Source organism: Phodopus roborovskii, unplaced genomic scaffold (assembly GCF_943737965.1).
Source record: "Phodopus roborovskii unplaced genomic scaffold, PHOROB, whole genome shotgun sequence".
Classification (NCBI taxonomy): Eukaryota; Metazoa; Chordata; class Mammalia; order Rodentia; family Cricetidae; genus Phodopus; species Phodopus roborovskii.
In genome coordinates, this window is record NW_026126547.1 from 854,190 (window position 1) to 870,759 (window position 16,570).

The following is a 16,570-nucleotide window of genomic DNA, read 5'->3' on the forward strand; positions in this document are numbered from 1 at the left end:
CTGTCACTCACCCCACACCCTAACTATATCCAAGCCTCACTTTAGGTTTGATATTTGTCTCTTCCACTGTCTCCTTCCACCACAGCCTAGCCTAATGACGCCTGATAGGCAAGTGAAAAGCAGATAGACAAAGTGACACTGCAATAAAGGGGCAGGTACGGTGCTGAATGCTCCTATAGTCAGTGCTCAGGTTAGGGCATGGAGGAAGGGATGTTGTGATGCTTTAAAGAAAATTACTTCCCTCCCCCCAATAAAGAATGACATTATTAGGAGCTATGGCCTTGTTGAAGTGCCACTGTCAAGGTGGGCTTTTGAGGTTTTCTAGGCTCAAGCTACACCCAGTGTTAAAGTTCATGTCTGGTTGCCTGTGGATCAAGATATCTGAAACTGTCTCAATTAAATGTTTTCCTTTACAGGCGTTGCTTGCATAGGTGTCTCTTCACAGGAGTAGAAACCCTAAGGCAGGTGTCATGGGTGTACATTCATTACACTATCACCTGTGCATCCGAAAGAGACATCAACTATCACACACCTTTCACCTGGGAAGGGAAGCCAGCTGCCTGGCTCCCAGGGCTCAGAGACTTTTTCCCCTCTGACTGTGAACATATGTGTGCTGGTGAGATCCAGGGGCTTGTGGTCAGGAATGCCCTGACCTGGAAACACAAACCCATCTTTCAGCTGATCTGGCTCAACAGAGCTGTAGGGACTACACACAGGGCTCTGGGTCAGCCACAGCCCAACACTGGACAAGCAGAATCAGGACAGGCTTCTCATGGCTTACACAGCTGACCTCTGCATACAGAGCCAGACAACACTACCTTCTGAAAGTTTGTCAATTCTGGAGACTTGTGAAAGCAGTCTCTTCCCAGACTGCCTGAGGCTCACTGCCAGGGGCAGCTGGAATCTTTATTCTGTTAAGCGGCAGGACAGCGATCCAAGTACAGTCTTTCCAGACAGTGAGCATCAGAGTGGGAAGCCCACTCACTCCATCCAGGTCAGGATGCCCAATTCAGCATCGTCAGGTCCAGGCCACCTCAGGAGGGCTTCGCTGTGGCTTTCAGTCTCTTTCCCCTGTGCTTGAAGTCACGCAGTGGGTTCTGGGTTTTCACCTTCTACAAGGATGGAGTCACAAGTTAGTTATGGGAATCAGCACCTGGCAAGACCCCTCCCTGTGCCATAAGCCAGAGACTGCTAGCTGCCACAGACAACATGAAGGAGCCAGCTAAGGACAGAAACAAGGCCTTCAGGCAGCTGGGGGAATACCACAAACCCACACCCCTATTCCACCCCTATTCCTGGGAGCCCTATCCCTCCCTCAGACAAGGCAACTGCTGAAGGTGAAGGGCAAGGTAGGAAGGAGTCCTGCTGTGATCCCAAGACTCCCAGGAGACATACCTTAACCTTCCTACAGGAGGGCAGCTTTCTCCGTTTCTTTCGAGGATGTACAATGTCACGAAGAGCGGCAGGAACTGGAAGAGATGCTGAGCCTCAGACATAGCTTCACTCTGCTTGTAAACTCCAGCTACAAAGTCCCACCCCCTTCTCAGGGCCACCCTATACAACTGTCTCAAAACAGGAAAACAGAAGTCTATATGTGTGGCTCCTGAAATGCAAATTCACTAGCCCTAACCTTCCCTCCATATTCCACGCAAACTTCATGTGATCTTGGACCTGCCCTCACAACATCTGACACTTTACACCTGGCTCTTGCAAACTTCCTGGCTATACTCTCAGTAAGTGGCCCTGCTTTTACATGAACTAGAGGCCAAAGGGACCCTCCCAGCATGTCAAAGACCATCAATGAAGTTTTCAGTCCCATCCCTATGAACCTGTTTTCAGCTCGTCCTCTGGCATTAGCATGCTCCCACCTTTCCCAGCACTTACAACCTTTCTGCCCTGTTATGTCCCTCCCATACCTTCCTATCACTTCTACGGCAGGAACATCACATCGACAAGTTATCTCCATTCTAGGCAGGCAAGATCAGGAATGGTGGAGGGCCTAACTCACTGCCCAGCTAACCCACTCTTCTCCATTTTGGTCATTGTAAGCATAGAAGGCATGAATACTCCCTGCTAAAAATACCCCACATTAGACATCAAAAATGATGAAATGCTATTACCAAGAGCCTTTATGAGCTGAGAAGGGTGAATGGCTACTCTCCTTCCCTTTGTAGTGTGTGTCTCCCTCATTTGTTCCTACCTACAGACCACAGAGGTCTCAACTTGATGCCTGCCAACTGAGAACATCCCCTAGCACAAGGCTCCTGTGCCTAGGACCCTCTCTCCAACTCGCTCAGCCTCGTCGGAACACAGAAAGCCAGTCACTGGCTCACTGTCCTGCTCAACCACACCCTGGAAATGTGCCGCCAACTCTGCACAACAAGTTTCCTCATCTCCACAACAGCGATGAACTGGTACACACTGGCTCACACATGCTGTGCTGCCTGGGTCTCTAGGTCCTCTCACATGCATGAAGCTTTCCCAACAAAAAGCACAGGGGCTGGTGGAAGATGACCAAGAAAGCTAGGCCATTTCCTCCAGTCTCCTGACCCTCAGCAACACTCACCCAAGTAGTCAGGGACATTGCCCAGATGAGGCTTTACCACGGCAGGGTGCAAGGGCAGATCATGGCGCAGCAGCTGCAGGTCCCTGGGATTGTCTTCAAAGTATGTCTGACAGGCAGAGAGAGCTCAAAGTTGAAGAGGTACAAAAAGTGACACCATGAAGTGTGCCTACCACTTTGTTCTTTACCCTCCTCGACGGCCAAAGCCTAGCACAAACCAGGACAAGATTCTCACGGCTTACACAGCTGACCTCTGCTGACCAAGTAAGGGACATTGCATGCTGCAGCAATGTCAAATACCCCCACCTTGTGGAAATCTGTCAACTCTGCAGTATAGTTCCTTCTCACATACCAGAGGTTGGCAACTCAGGGCAGCTAGAATGGTTATTCTCTGATGCTAGTTTTTCTGAGTCCCATCCATGGGCACACCCTCCTCTATGATACAAACAACAGCACCAAATCGCTTTAGCTTAGGGTCATCTTATAGATGAGATTTCTCATCACACTGGAAGCCTCTCCACTCTTCCCAATGTCTGTGGATTCCAAGGCTTCTGGTGTGGACCCCACGGGGGTTCCGTCTTTGGTTCTCTAATAGTGTTGCGTGCACACACACACAAACATACATATACACACACACCCTTATGTATACTCTTTTTTTAATGCTCTGTAGGCTTACCTATATTTCTTTTTTTTTTTAAGGATTTATTTATTTATTATATTTACAGTGTCCTACCTATATATTGCTGGCATACCATAAGAGGGCACCAGATCTCATTATAGATAGTTGTGAGCCACCACATGGTTGCTGGGAATTGAACTCTGGTCCTCTGAGTCATCTCTCCAGCCCATACACTCACTTGTTACCAATGCCAAGTGACTACCATGAAGTGTGTCCACCATCTGGGGGTTCCATGTTTGGCTCCCGAACACACCCATGTACACTCACTTGTGACTGATGCCAAGGGACTATCATCAAGTGTGTCCACCGTCCTCCCAGCACAACAGCTGTCTTTCAGCTGGCTTCCTGTCTCCCTGCCAAAGGCCAGCACACTGTCTAGCTCTCTGCTTCTCACCACCCAGAGCTTAGCCAGCCTTCCAATGGTCAGCTGCCAAGCTTGCCCTCACCTTGAGCTTCTCTGAGTGTAGAAGCTCCTCCTTGATCTCCTTCAATCTTGCCTCTCGGATGGCCTGTTTAGTCACTGAGCGCATAGCATCCTGTGGGTAGACCAGGGGTCAGACAAACTTATACCTAAGTGCTCAGCAATGGGGTGCAACTCTGGGTGATAGCCCAATCCTCAAGCAACCCCCACCCCCGCCCACCCTAGTGTTGAGCTTACCCTGCAGCGATAGCGAAAGCTTTCAATCTCCTCCATCCGGAACTGGTAGGGAAGCAGGATAGGAGCCTCGCCCTCTGGGGAGAAAGCAGCAGTGAGGGCTGAGGGCAGGGCCTGGTCGCCTGCTACTCCTCCGAATGAGACTATACCCTGAGACGACCCAGGATACTCTGGTCAGGGGTGTGTCCTTGAGCTCTGTGTGCCACCGCAGCCACAGCCTCAGCCTCGAAACCCACCACCCACTCACTTCAGGGCTTGGGTGGCCACAAGACCCTTCACAATTATGGCCTGCAGTCAAGGTATCTGAGTCAAGACAGAGCAGAATAGCTAATCAGTCCCTGACCATGAGGCAACCAGTGAACATGATAGTGGAAAACTACTTCATCCACTACCTGTGAAAGGAAAGGACACAGTGCTTGTCACATGTTGATGAACAGTGGTAGAGGGAGTCTGTCATCACTATGGATTTTTTGGTGTTTTTCACAGGGTCTTACTATATATATCCCAGGGAAGCCTCCAACTAGCTATGTAGCCTAGGCTGACCTACAACTCAATCTCCCTGCCTCAGGCTCCCAAGGGCTGGGATTGTGGTATGTGACACCACACTTGGCATTGTTGTGAAGTGTCTTCTTCCCTCTCATCTGGGACTTTAAAAGATTTATTTTATTTTTTATGTGTGAATGCCTTGCCTACATGCACATATGTGTACTGTGTACATGTCTGGTGCCTACATAAGCCAAAAGAGGGTGTTCGAGTTTTACAGACAGCCATGAACTGCCAAGTGAATGCTAGGAACTAAACCTGGCTCCTCTAAAAGAGCAGCAAGTCCTCTTAACCACTGATATAGCCTTTGATTTAAAAAATAGCAACAACAGCCAGGCTCTAGTAGCTCTCGCCTTTAATCCCAGTGCTCATGAGGTAGAGGCAGGTTGATCTCTGTGAGTTCAATAGTTCCAGGACTGGCTCCAAAGCAATAGAGAAAAACCCTATCTCGAGAAACCAAAAAAAAAAAAAAAAAAAAAAAAAGCAAAGGGTCTTGCTATGTCCCAGGCTAGCCTCAAATTGTCAATCATTCCATCTCACTCCCTGTGTTCTTCAATGGCTGGTGTGCACTACCATACTGGGTACAGTGGTAGGTTTCAGGGTGAGGTGAGAGAAAACCGGCTCCTATAGACTCACAGTCACGGAACAAAGGCTCTTACCTCCACTGAGAAGTGCCTCGATCTGTGCCAAGCAAGACTGTTCTGTGGGCAACACAAAGGTCAGAACTATGCCTGGGTTGTTGGCTCGAGCTGTCCTACAGTGGGAGATCAAACATGCATCACTATCCTGTCCGGATCACTCCAACTCCTTCAGCATGCCGGGCTCACTACTGTGCCATCCTCCTACCTGCCAGCTCGATGAATGTAGGCTTCTGGAGTGGGAGGAAGGTCAAAGTTGAGCACAGCAGACACGTGGTGGAAGTCTATGCCCCGGGCCACACCTGACTCCGGATCAGCAGCCCTGAGGAAATAGCCCAGTGTCAACCAGATCCTTATTCTCTGGAAAGGCATTCTCAAGTTCACTCTCTGAACTATCATGTAACCAAAGCTTAAACACCACCAAACTACTGGACGTTAGAATTACTCCAGGGCCAAACCCTTGCCCTGACCTCGGTTCTGCGCAATAGCAGAACAAACTGACCCACAAACCACCCCTGTGACCCTGAACTCTTCTAGCAGGCAACACTTGGAGAGTGTCTCTCCCCAAGCCCCCAAAGGCATTCCCTGCACATGGTAGCCACATGCCCAGGGCTGACTGGGCCACCTCCCCTGTAAGTCAGCTCCCATCAGCCCATGCCCAGCTTGACACTTTGCACTGAACATGCAGGCAGCACCCTTTACCACCCTCTCTACTTCTTCATGTCTGTCTGTCTAGGAAGCTAAGCAAGGGCCCACGGATGGCCTGGTATAATCATCAAGAATGTCTGGCAACCTGTTCTATGCACTTTGGCTTCAGTCTTAACAAATGTAGAAAAACAGTCCTCTCAGGGAACGCTGAGAAAACCGTGGCCTTACTTGTCTCCTTTGGAGCCTCGGCCTCGCCGCTTGCCTTTAACTGGCGGTCCCAGGATCTCAGCATCGGTTGCTATGACACAATCATAGAAGCCTTGGTTGAACTGTGAGATAATGTGGCACCTGCAATCCAAGAGGAATGGTTAGCCTGCAGCACAGAGGCTCTCCCCAGTCCTACCGATCCTAACAATCATCCTTTCCTATTTCATCCTCCATATCTCTTATCATCTTCAGGTCTGTGCCTTAACTTCCTCAGTTGAAAATGGAGTAATGGGCCAGGCAGTGAGGGCATACGCCTTTAGTCCCAGCACTCGGGAGGCAGAGGTAGGTGGATCTCTGTGAGTTCAGATCCAACCTGGTCTACAGAGTGAGTTCCAGGACGGCCAGGGCTACACTGAGAAACCCTGTCTCTGAAAAACACAAACACAAAAACAAAAAACAAGAACAAGGGACTAGGTGTACCACGCAGTGACTAAGTACTTGTCTAGCATGAACAAGGTTCTGTACTCAATCCCTAGCAATGCAAAAAGGGAGGAGGGAGAAATAAGACCAAGCTGTGTGAGCTGGCCCATAGAGCTTTAATTCCAGCACTTTGAAAACTGAGGCAGGGGGACTGCTTTAAGTTCAAGGTCAGCCTGGACTACAAATACCTCTTATACAAAGAAAGAACAAACTGGGTTCTCCTTCCATGTTTTTTCTCAGCTTTTCTTTACCAAGACATAGACCATAACAAACCTGGAGCGCAGCGGGAGTTCTCCATTGAGCACGCAGGAGGGGATGCTGAACTGTTCCAGGAAAAGACGGAGGCGGTAACCCCTCTCTAGAGTGTTGACAAAGAGCAAGGCTTTGCCCCGAATTAGTGACAGCTTGAGCAAGGCATACACGAGCAAGAATTTGTCTTCTTCAGTCTCACAGACCACCTGAAACTGCTGCAGCTGGTCTGGCCCCGGCAGCTGGGACTCTTGTAACTTGAGGGTAACCTAGGAAGAGGGCACACCTGTGATCAGGAAAGAAAGAAGGGGCACTATGGCCACTGCCTCAGCAACAAAAGCACCCACATCAGTGGGGAGCAGTGAGCTATCACCAAGCCCCCACACGCCCTATCCCCAGGGTTGAACCTAAGAACTCAAAGCGCCCTACTATTGTGGTATATAGAAACACAAACCATACGTACAGCATACAGCATCAGTGTACACAACCAAGAGAAACACTGATAGACAATATGCAGGACAGAAAGCCTGAGTAATGGTTCTGAAGACTAACATATATACAAGAAGAGAGCCCTGCCTGACCTTAGAATGTTGCCTCCCCTTGAGGACACAATGACCCCAGGTAAGCCTTCTAGGCAAAGCATAGTTTGGACTAGGGACACCTAGAAATATATAATAATTTTAGGTGGCTTCCTTTCAGTGACTAAGAACTAGGAACGACAAATCCAACAATAAACAGCCCCACCCCAAACACTGAAAGTTTCCTCTGAGAAGGAATGACAAGCCTCTGAGTGTCCCCAGCTCTAGCTCTAAATGTGCACTCAGCACCCCTTACCGGGTTATGTAGTACCAGCTCCTTCAGAGCTTGAACGTCCTCGTTGAAAGTGGCTGACATGAGAAAGGCCTGGTAAATCCGAGGCAAGTGACTAAAAGAAGAAACAGGGCCTGATCAGGCTCCAGTTCTACCCAGTCCTTTCCAGCCCTGGGGCTACACTCACAGAGGTTCCCACTGGGAGCCACGTCCATTTCTTTCTTACCAAAGAAGACTCTTGAGTTCATCCTCAAAGCCAAAAGAAAAGAGAAGGTCAGCTTCGTCTACCACCAGCAGCTCCAAGGAGTCACGGAGCTTCAAGTTGTCCTGCTTCAAGTGGTTTAATATTCGGGATGGGGTCCCCACCACCACATCAGGCTTCTCCATCAACATAGCTCTGCGGGTGGCAAGTTATAGGTAGCAAGAATTTAGCAGCCAGAACCTCACCCCGGCAGACCTGCCTTCAATTGCTATTCACAAAGCCAAAGCCATACACCTCTCCAAATAGCTTTGTTCCACCCACCTCTGAGAAGCCGAGTCTTCAGCGGCTGAGACGTTAGCCACTCTAACATCTCGCGCACAGTAGGCTGCCAGCTGCTGCATCATGGACTGAGCCTGCCGTGCCAGCTCCTTAGTAGGAACGAGGACAAGGCCTCTCACAGCTTGTTCCATTACAGGACCTGTCTGTAAAAGCATGAGTTAAAGACTGTTAAGTGTACTGGGCCCACGTAATGCTTTCTCCCACTCCTTCCAAACAGTGGGGAGGATGCAATATAGTCACCTAGTGATGTTCTCATAAACTCTTAATTCTGCCCACCTCAGGTCACTGAATGGAGAGTTTTCCCAAACACTGAAACTAGAAAATACTTGCTGCAGTCTTAAATTAATTAACACATACTGGAGCTAATATGCCTTCCCTAAATTAAAAAGTATGTATATATTTACTCGAGATTATAACAAGGCTGGTGGTAGTGGCAGCAAGGTCTGGGTTGAGACAGGTAACCTCAACTCCAGCTCGGAGCAAGTGGACCAGGTTTCTCTAGAGATCAAGGGATCAGGAGAAACCTTTGCACAGATGGGTACTTCCCTCCCCAGATTTTGGGGGGCTTCCTTCATCTTGCCTACCGCCCCTCTCGCTACCCACCGCTTTCTTGTGAAGAAGCAACTGCAGCATAGGAATAGCGTAAGCTGCCGTCTTCCCGGAGCCTGTGCGGGCGCGGGCCAGTAGGTCCTTCCCCTCCAGGGCCAGAGGTATAGCCTTTTCCTGGATCAGCGTAGGTTGTGACCAGCCCAAGTCGGCGACAGCCTAAGAAGGGATAGGACGCGGCTCAGGCGGCGCGCAGTGCGGGGGCACGCCGGGTTCCAGCTCCACAACCTTCCCCATACCTGCAGGAGGCGGGGATCCAGCCCCATGTGTTCAAAACCCAGCGTATCTTGGTCCTCCATGGCGTGCCTCTGCACTAACAGTGCGCACGCGTAAGGGCGGGACAAACCAGTAACCAATCAGTTCCGGAGGAGCCATCACTTCCTGGAAGTTCTTCCTCTAATTTATGCGGCCGTGCCGCGCGCAGGCGCGGAGGCGGTCTCTGAGCGCCTTGAGTCGCGGGTGCCTTTCTACAGGCACCCCAACCTTCCATGGCCCACTAGCGGCGGGGGCAGGACTTGGCCTGCTAAATTATGATTAGGACGCGACCGCGTTTTGCCTGAGAGGAGACAGGAAGGGCACATGCGCGGAAGAAACCATAAGACAGCTGCTAAGAAGACTCTCACGGATCCTGCCACATGCTCTGCTATCTTTCACAACCAAGTTGATCTGACCCCTTCTTGGGACCTGACTTTACCAGAAAACAAAAAACAAGGACTGCAGTCAGACAGTGTTACCACATACTAGCTAGGCCCATGCTTCTTCCAGAATCCCTTTCCCCGGGCATGTTCTTGGGACCTTTTCATTCTGTTTTTTTTTTTTTTTTTTTTTTTTTCAAACAGGGTCTCAGTATTTAACTGTGGCTGGCCTGGAACTTGGCAGGGACTGGCTGGGATTAAAGATGCGCCATCATGACCGATTTGATTGGGTCTTTTTAAACACCTTCTAAAGCCAAAAATATAATAAACTATGTCTCCAGATCTATTTGTGTGACGTCGGTCGACCTTGGGCCCATTTCTTCTGAGCTCCTCCACCCACAACCACTTTCATCACAAGAGACCTTGTGATGCTCCCTCGGGAGCAGATTGAAAGCCATTCCTTCATCTTATCACTGGCGCTTTAATTAACTACTTGCCTGAAGGTCACCTAATCTGGTCTCCCAAATTTAAGTTTGTATTTTAAGCTACCTGGTAATTACTGTTAAAGCAATAAAGAGATTGGTGGGAACTAAATACATTTACTAACAGGGTCTTATTATAATGACCATTTATTAAGAAAGGGAAAGACCAGGGCTGGAGAGATGGCTGCTCTTGCAGAGGACTTGAGTTCAATTCCCAGCACCCACATAGTGGCTCACAACTGTCTGTGATGCTATCTGGTGCCCCCTTCGGGCCCTCAGAAGAACACTGTATACATAATAAATCTTAAAAAAAAAAAAAAGACCAAAGAAGAGTCTTTAAAACCAGGAAAATGGCTCAGTGTAGAATTCTTCCCTAGCATGCATGGTGCCTTAGGTTCAGTTTCAACCAGCAGCAAAAGCCAGGAAAAATGGAAGACTAATGAGAAGGGAGACTAAGATAGAGGTCTAGAAGCCTAATTGTAGATCTCCAGCACCTGTTATTACCTACGCCAATGGTTCTCAACCTTCCTAATGCCAGACCCTTTAGTAAATGTTGTGGTGACACCAATCATGAAATTACTTTCATTGCTTTGTTAAAACTGTAATCCAGCTACTGTTACAAATTGTAATATAAATATCTTTTCCAGATGGTCTTAGGTAACACCTACAAAGGGGTTGTGACCCACGTTAGAACCACTGCTCTAGACTAACTTCTTCAAAGTCATCTGACTAGCAGTACTTGCCATGTCGGGTGGTACTCACAACTTTCAGGGGTTTGAGTAGTTGCATTTGGGGCACCCTGCCTACCATGTTCTTCATATACAAACCTGACTGTGGTAGAGCTTCAGTGCCACCAGAACCCTGTTAAATCTCTGAGGTGGAGTGAAACCCTGCTTGTTCACTGGGATATGTGCTCCAACGCCTGGCCTTTTCTAGCCTCTTACTCTCAGGTCCAGGGTCTGCTTTGCTGGCTAGAATTCTTGAGATACCAACAGCAGACAAGCATCTCTTCTCAAGAGCCTCACACTATGGGTCTAAACATCTAAGTCATTCAGAAGACATCTTATTTCTGAGTGTGTTGGCACACACTTATGATCCCAACACTGAAAGGCAGGGCCAAGAGGATCTTGACTTAAAGACCAACACAAGTGCCACCTCAAGGCTGTCTCAAAAACAAATCAAGACATTCCCTTACTGGGCATGGTGGCACAGGCCTTTGGTCCCAACACTCTAGTGATAAAGGCAGGTGGACTTCTGTGAGTTCAATGCCACCCTGGTGTACACTAAGGCTATGTATAGATAGATACTCTGTATCAAAAACTAAACTCTCTTAACACTTAACTTCTCATACTAGTTTGTTTGGTTTTTTTGTTTTTTCAAGAAAGGTTTTCTCTGTGTAGCCTTGGCTAACCGGGCCTTGAACTCAGAGATCCACCTGACTCTGCCTCCTGAGTGCTGGGATTAAAGGCAGACACCACCACCGCCTACCTTCGCATACTGATCCTATACCAAAAACTGCAAAACTATTTTAAGTATCAGAGGAAGTTGAACATCCAGAATTAGAAATAGGAGGGATATGCAGAATTTTTTTTCCTTTCTCTTTGCAAACTAAAAAAATTGCACATATTCTTTAAGTGTAAAACAGGCTCATAAATAGTAGAGAACACAGAAATAAGGGGAGAGCTTGGTTCTATAAGTCAGAAAAACAAATTTAATAAATATTCCAAATAAATATATAAAACTGTGAAATGAAATATCAAGAATGGGCAACTAATGGCATGAGGTTTATACAGGAGGGGACGAGGGAATTATTGTAAGAGCTGTTTGATTTGTTTTGTTAGTTCCTTGCTAACATCTTATCTACTAGGGTAATCTTAAGCAATCAACCCATCCACTCCCAGACCAAGCCTTAACATGGGTGCCCGATTAAAGTCTACCACACATTTTCTACAAAGGCAAGCAATCTAGGCCAGTAACCCCCGTTTTTTCCCCTTTTGGCCTTACCTCTGTCTACACCTATTATTTTATATCAAACATAGCTACTATGTTTCATTTCATTGAAAGAAAATCTGCATACAGAACCAAAACCTGGTTCTCTTGAAGAAAATATTTATGTCAGGTGTGGTGGCACTTGCCTCTTCAATCACAGCATTTGGTAGGCAGGCACAGGTGGATCTGAGGCTAGTCTAGTCTACATAGGGAGTTTCAGGCCAGCCAGAGCAACAGAGTGAGACTGTCTCCAAAACAAAAAAACCTACAAAACAGTACCATTGCTTAAATAAAAGTTAAGGGGAAGAGTACACTGCTCAGAATTACTGTGTCATCCTCTTACCCAACTCTGTGAACCTGTGGGATTGGACTCACAAGAGAATTCTTCTTGGCCTTCTAACATGGCGAGTAACTATAGTGTCTGCTTTCTGGGCCCAAACTGCTGAAATTATGAGCACTTCATCGTAGTGTGTGAGTAAGTAGAATGCATAATGTCTGAATTAGTGTTTTTGACTAGTTACAAGTAGTGATGATTCAACCAGGAAGGAAAATATATAATTTATCCAAAAATAGTTCTAAAATATAGAAAAAATCTCAATCCTTCAGGGCCAAGAAGTGCCCCTTATTTACATTCACAAAGCCATTGAGAGAACTCAGGACTGACCCAGGGATACTGAGGCAGGGCCAGTGTATGGGGTATGCCAGTTGTCCTCTGCACAAGAAGACAAACAGAAAGCAGAAGAACATTTGTTCATCTCTCCAAAAACAGGGGAGATCACCAGAGGCAAAAGAAACAACTCGATGTTGGGTTAATTCCAACTTCTCCCAAACCCTAAGGCAGATTTTGAAAGCTTGGACCAATGTCTGTTTCTTGGAGAACCAGGGTCAAAAGGTAGCTGATTTGAATGGCTTATTGCCATTATACCAATGTGACACATTGCTTTTCCATTTTCCCTCCTCAAAATCCAGGTGGACAGGGACTAGGTGGGGAAATTATCAAATAATTGAGGTAAAAGGGAAAGGTCATATGGCAAGAGCCCTACACCAGCTTCTTCGCTTCAAAGAAGCTCTTGAGGTGCCGCATCTGCCAGATCCCAGTGAGGATGAGGATGACAGTCTGGGCGATGGACCACCACAGGACCCGCTGATTGGTGCTCTCACTGGTCAGACGGAAGCGTTCCTCACGGTACTACATGGGACAGTGAACAAAGCATTAGAACTAGTAGGAAAACACAACTTGCTATTATAAGGTCCCTCTATCTGTGTAACTGCACAACTCCCAGAGCAAATGTCTCTGGAATACCACCTGTAATTCCAAATACCACCTGTAATTCCATTAGGTGTGCATCTTCCCACTGAGACTGCCCCTAGGAAGGAAAGTGATGTTCTCCTAGGTTATTTCTTCTACGACTAAAATAATGCTTCTACAGTAACAGCCCATGGAAAACAAGCAAGCAATAGGTACTACTAGATTGATTGTACGCTGTCCTCTCTAGACTGGCTCATACAATTTAGAAATAACTATCCAAAGCAAGATGAGAGCTCTTTACAACACACTATTATTCAACCTTAAAAGGAGAGTTCTACAGCTGGATGTGGTGGTGTACAACTTTAATCTCAGCACTCAAGAGGCAGAGGCAGACAGATCTCGGAGTTCAGAACAACCTGGTCTACAGAGCAAGTTCCAGAACAGCCAGGACTACACCCATCCTCAAGAGGAGTGGAGGTGGGCAGATAGTTCTACAGGCTGGAAAGATAAGCTAGTGGTTAAGAGCTCATACTCCTCTTGTAGAGGACCCATGTCAGATGGGTCACAGCCACCTGGAGCTCTAGCTCCAGAGGATGACGCCCTCTTCTGGACTTAGGGGACACCTGCACTAACACATACACAAACCATACATATTCACATAACTGATAATAAAAATCTTTAACGGGGGGCCATGATGGAGTTATCTAGCCTATATGGTGTTCAGTTTCTAGCACCATAGAAATAAAATAAATAAATGTGAAAATCAGAGAGTTCTGACACACTACAAGACAGATGAATCCTGGACACACTGATAAATGAACTGAGACAGTCACAAAAGAATTCCACTTAGTTGAGGTACAGTGGTCAAGACCACAGGCAAAAAGTAGAACAGCAACATGGGAAGGTAAGTGGGGAGTGGAGTCAGTGTTTAACACTAATCAGGGTCACAGATAAAACTGCAACTAGGGAAGTGGAGTGTGTGATGGGTTCAGACTCTCTAGGAGGGCGAAAGTTAGGCAGATAGAAGACAGGGTGGTTGCAACACAATGTGAATCTACTTAATGCCACAGTATTATACACTTAGAAACCGTTAAAATGCTAAGTTTTATATGTATTGCATAACAATTATTAAAAAAAAAAAGTTAAGGGTCCACAGCCACACCACCCGGAGCCCTTCGGAAACTAAGCAGGGACAGTACTTGGATGGAAAATACCAGGTAGTGTGGGATTTTAAAAAAAGAAATTGCATAAATGTGTGTGTGTGTGTGTGTGTGTGTACGTGCACACGCACATGGACTGAAGGAGTGAAGGCGTGGCTCAGTGGTAGAGATCTTGGCTAACATTCAGGTGAGGTTCAACCTTCAGCACTGCAGACATACACACAAAGTGCCAAAAAAACAAAAGAAAAAGCAAACCTCACCTACGTACACTGTTACCTCCTAATTCGTTCTCTGAAAAAGTGATCTAGCCCCAAACAGAAACGTTGCACGGTGGGTTTAAAGGTCAATCCCAGCCTCCAAGTGCAAAGAGATAGACGCCCTTACCCTCTGATAATCCTGCTCCTTTTGGATCTGTTCCACCTGATCAAGCAACTGGCGAGCGCGAAGCTGCAGCTCTGTTAATTTATCCTTAGCGGCAATCTCAGGGTAGTTGTTGGCATGCTCCCCAACCTGGATGTCCAGGTGTACACGCTACAAGGAAACAGGAATGATGAGTGGGCGCTGCCTCGGGTTACTGTTATGGAGTCCGTTCTTGGCTCTGGCTAAGGCAGAAGGGCAAACCTGGTCTCCCCAGTTCTGACCGTGCTCACCCGAGCCCCTAAAAAGGCAAAATTAAAAGAAAAAAACGCAATAAATCAACTTTGGATCAAGTGAAAAGCTTTAAGCTGAGCCTCTTACCAGTTTGCCTCCAGCGAAGAGAGCCATCCTGGTGGAGTTGGAGTGCAGACAAATCTGATGGTCCCCGGGTGTGTGGGAAGTGAAGGTAAAGCGGCCCTCGGAGCCATATTGCCGGGACAGTACCACCTGCAATATGCATTAGGTCCCAACTTTACAAGGACCTCTCAAAATGCAAGATCTGATACCCAGGGACCTTTTCTCAGAACCAAGGAGGTACTTTACATCCCGTAAGGACATTAACGGGCAGCTGACCCCCGCTAGTGCCTTCCGGGTGGGGTGGGGGGCTTACCTTGCTGTCTGGGTCCTTCACTTCTACATGCATGCCCAGGCCAGGAGTCGAGGGCAGGAAGACCTCCTTCTGCTTGTCCCACATCTGGGTTCGATAGTTGCCTGCGGGGCAGACATACAGTCACGACCGGGCCCGCAACAAGCGGCCCCGGGGCGCTGAGCAGGGGACCTGGCGCCCTCAAGGCACCCTCAGGATCGGGGCGAGCTGACAGGGGAGGAGGGGTGCTTCCGAGGGCCAGGAGAAAACAAAGGGCCTCTCCACCCTCAGCCCCCTGACCGATGACCATGGTCTCGTCGGGTATTTCCTCGATGAAGCAACGCTTCTCAGTCTCGCCGATGTGGAAATAGAGCCCATGGGCACCCGCAGCACACACAGCGAGCACCAGCAGCGTAAGTCGCACCATCGCCAGCAGCCGCTTGACCCCTACACCTGCCATCGCGCCTCAAGCCCGCGCATGCGCACGCTTGCGCACTGGTCAGCGTTGGTGACCCGGCACGAAAGCGGAAGTGCGCCTGCGCGGTGTTGCGGGCCCTCTGCTCTCTTACCCCGCTTTGTACCACACACACAGCGGATCCCAACCCCTAGTGCTCTGGCCTGCGCCCGTGCACCTCCTAGTAGACGAGCCACACAGAGAGAAACCTCCTGCGCGGTGATGCTGCCCGAGGCTAAGGTTCTTAGTCATTGGGCTTAAGTGTCCTTGCTATACACCGCTCTGCGTCAGCGCACCGTGTACGGTGGCGTAAGAGCGGTTTCCATGTAGGGTGCTAGGCGACCTTGTGAGTTTGGACTCACCCACGGCTAAGAGAAGTGGTTGTTCTTTAGCCTTTAGCCGAGGCCTGAACAACCTGAGTTCTTCTTGTCCTCAGTGCTGGAAGCAAAGTAAATCATTCTCATGAGCACACTACAGAAGAAACACATTAGTGTCATTTCACTATTGCAGGACTTGAGTGACAATCAATTCACAAGTTAGCTTCATCGGCTACAATCTGCCAATCTGGCAAGCACCGGGAGTTTTTTGTTTGTCTGTTTGCTTGCTTGTTTTGGGGTAGGATCCCAAGTATCCGAGGTTGGCCTGGAGTTTGTGACTTAGCTTAGAAGCTGTGGTCCAAATGCCTCCACCTCCTGGCCAGGGAGTCATCGCACCCGCACCCAGCGCTGCTGGGAAGCTGAAAGTGGAGCTTCCTGCATGTTGGCCAAGCACTCCACCCACCGAAATGCTCCCAACCCAGACAAAGATTCTTTTATTCCAATCTTAATTACAAATTCTGTCGCCCAGGTCACACATTGTATACACATCATACAGTGGTTATGTCTACGCACATGTCAAACATCAGTTGTCAACTTGACACAACAGAAAGAGGGAACCTCAATTAAGAATTAAGAAATTGGACTGGCTTATGGGTTTGTCT

The 16,570-nt window shown here is 48.1% G+C and overlaps 2 protein-coding genes across 2 annotated transcripts; both read right to left on the minus strand.

The window, feature by feature from the left end:
- Positions 1–881: 881 nt before the first annotated feature.
- Ddx56 (DEAD-box helicase 56) lies at positions 882–8,997 on the minus strand. Its single transcript, XM_051200542.1, has 14 exons — positions 8,859–8,997; positions 8,617–8,778; positions 7,996–8,156; positions 7,699–7,869; positions 7,497–7,587; positions 6,687–6,931; positions 5,955–6,074; positions 5,287–5,400; positions 5,100–5,194; positions 3,901–3,974; positions 3,689–3,778; positions 2,567–2,672; positions 1,396–1,469; positions 882–1,112 (listed from the first exon to the last, which is right to left on the minus strand). The coding sequence occupies exons 1-14, from the start codon at positions 8,916–8,918 to the stop codon at positions 1,035–1,037; spliced, it is 1,641 nt and encodes a 546-aa protein (XP_051056499.1). The 5' UTR covers positions 8,919–8,997; the 3' UTR covers positions 882–1,034.
- A 2,427-nt stretch (positions 8,998–11,424) lies between these two features.
- Tmed4 (transmembrane p24 trafficking protein 4) lies at positions 11,425–15,630 on the minus strand. Its single transcript, XM_051200545.1, has 5 exons — positions 15,438–15,630; positions 15,162–15,262; positions 14,873–14,998; positions 14,519–14,665; positions 11,425–12,914 (listed from the first exon to the last, which is right to left on the minus strand). Exons 1-5 carry the CDS (start codon positions 15,595–15,597, stop codon positions 12,765–12,767), a joined length of 684 nt encoding a protein of 227 aa, XP_051056502.1. The 5' UTR covers positions 15,598–15,630; the 3' UTR covers positions 11,425–12,764.
- Positions 15,631–16,570: the final 940 nt, after the last annotated feature.

Excerpts from the sequence above, each read along its gene's own strand:
- Tmed4 (XM_051200545.1), bottom strand. The coding sequence starts at position 15,597 with ATGGCAGGTGTAGGGGTCAAGCGGCTGCTGGCGATGGTGCGACTTACG. Across the intron at positions 15,263-15,437 it reads CGACGAGACCATGGTCATCG|GCAACTATCGAACCCAGATG; the intron begins GTCAGGGGGCTG and ends TCTGCCCCGCAG. Across the intron at positions 14,666-14,872 it reads TCTTCGCTGGAGGCAAACTG|CGTGTACACCTGGACATCCA; the intron begins GTAAGAGGCTCA and ends GTTTCCTTGTAG.
- Ddx56 (XM_051200542.1), bottom strand. The coding sequence starts at position 8,918 with ATGGAGGACCAAGATACGCTGGGTTTTGAACACATGGGGCTGGATCCC. Across the intron at positions 7,588-7,698 it reads GAACTCAAGAGTCTTCTTTG|TCACTTGCCTCGGATTTACC; the intron begins GTAAGAAAGAAA and ends TTCTTCTTTTAG. Across the intron at positions 1,113-1,395 it reads CCTCCTGTAGGAAGGTTAAG|AAGGTGAAAACCCAGAACCC; the intron begins GTATGTCTCCTG and ends CCATCCTTGTAG.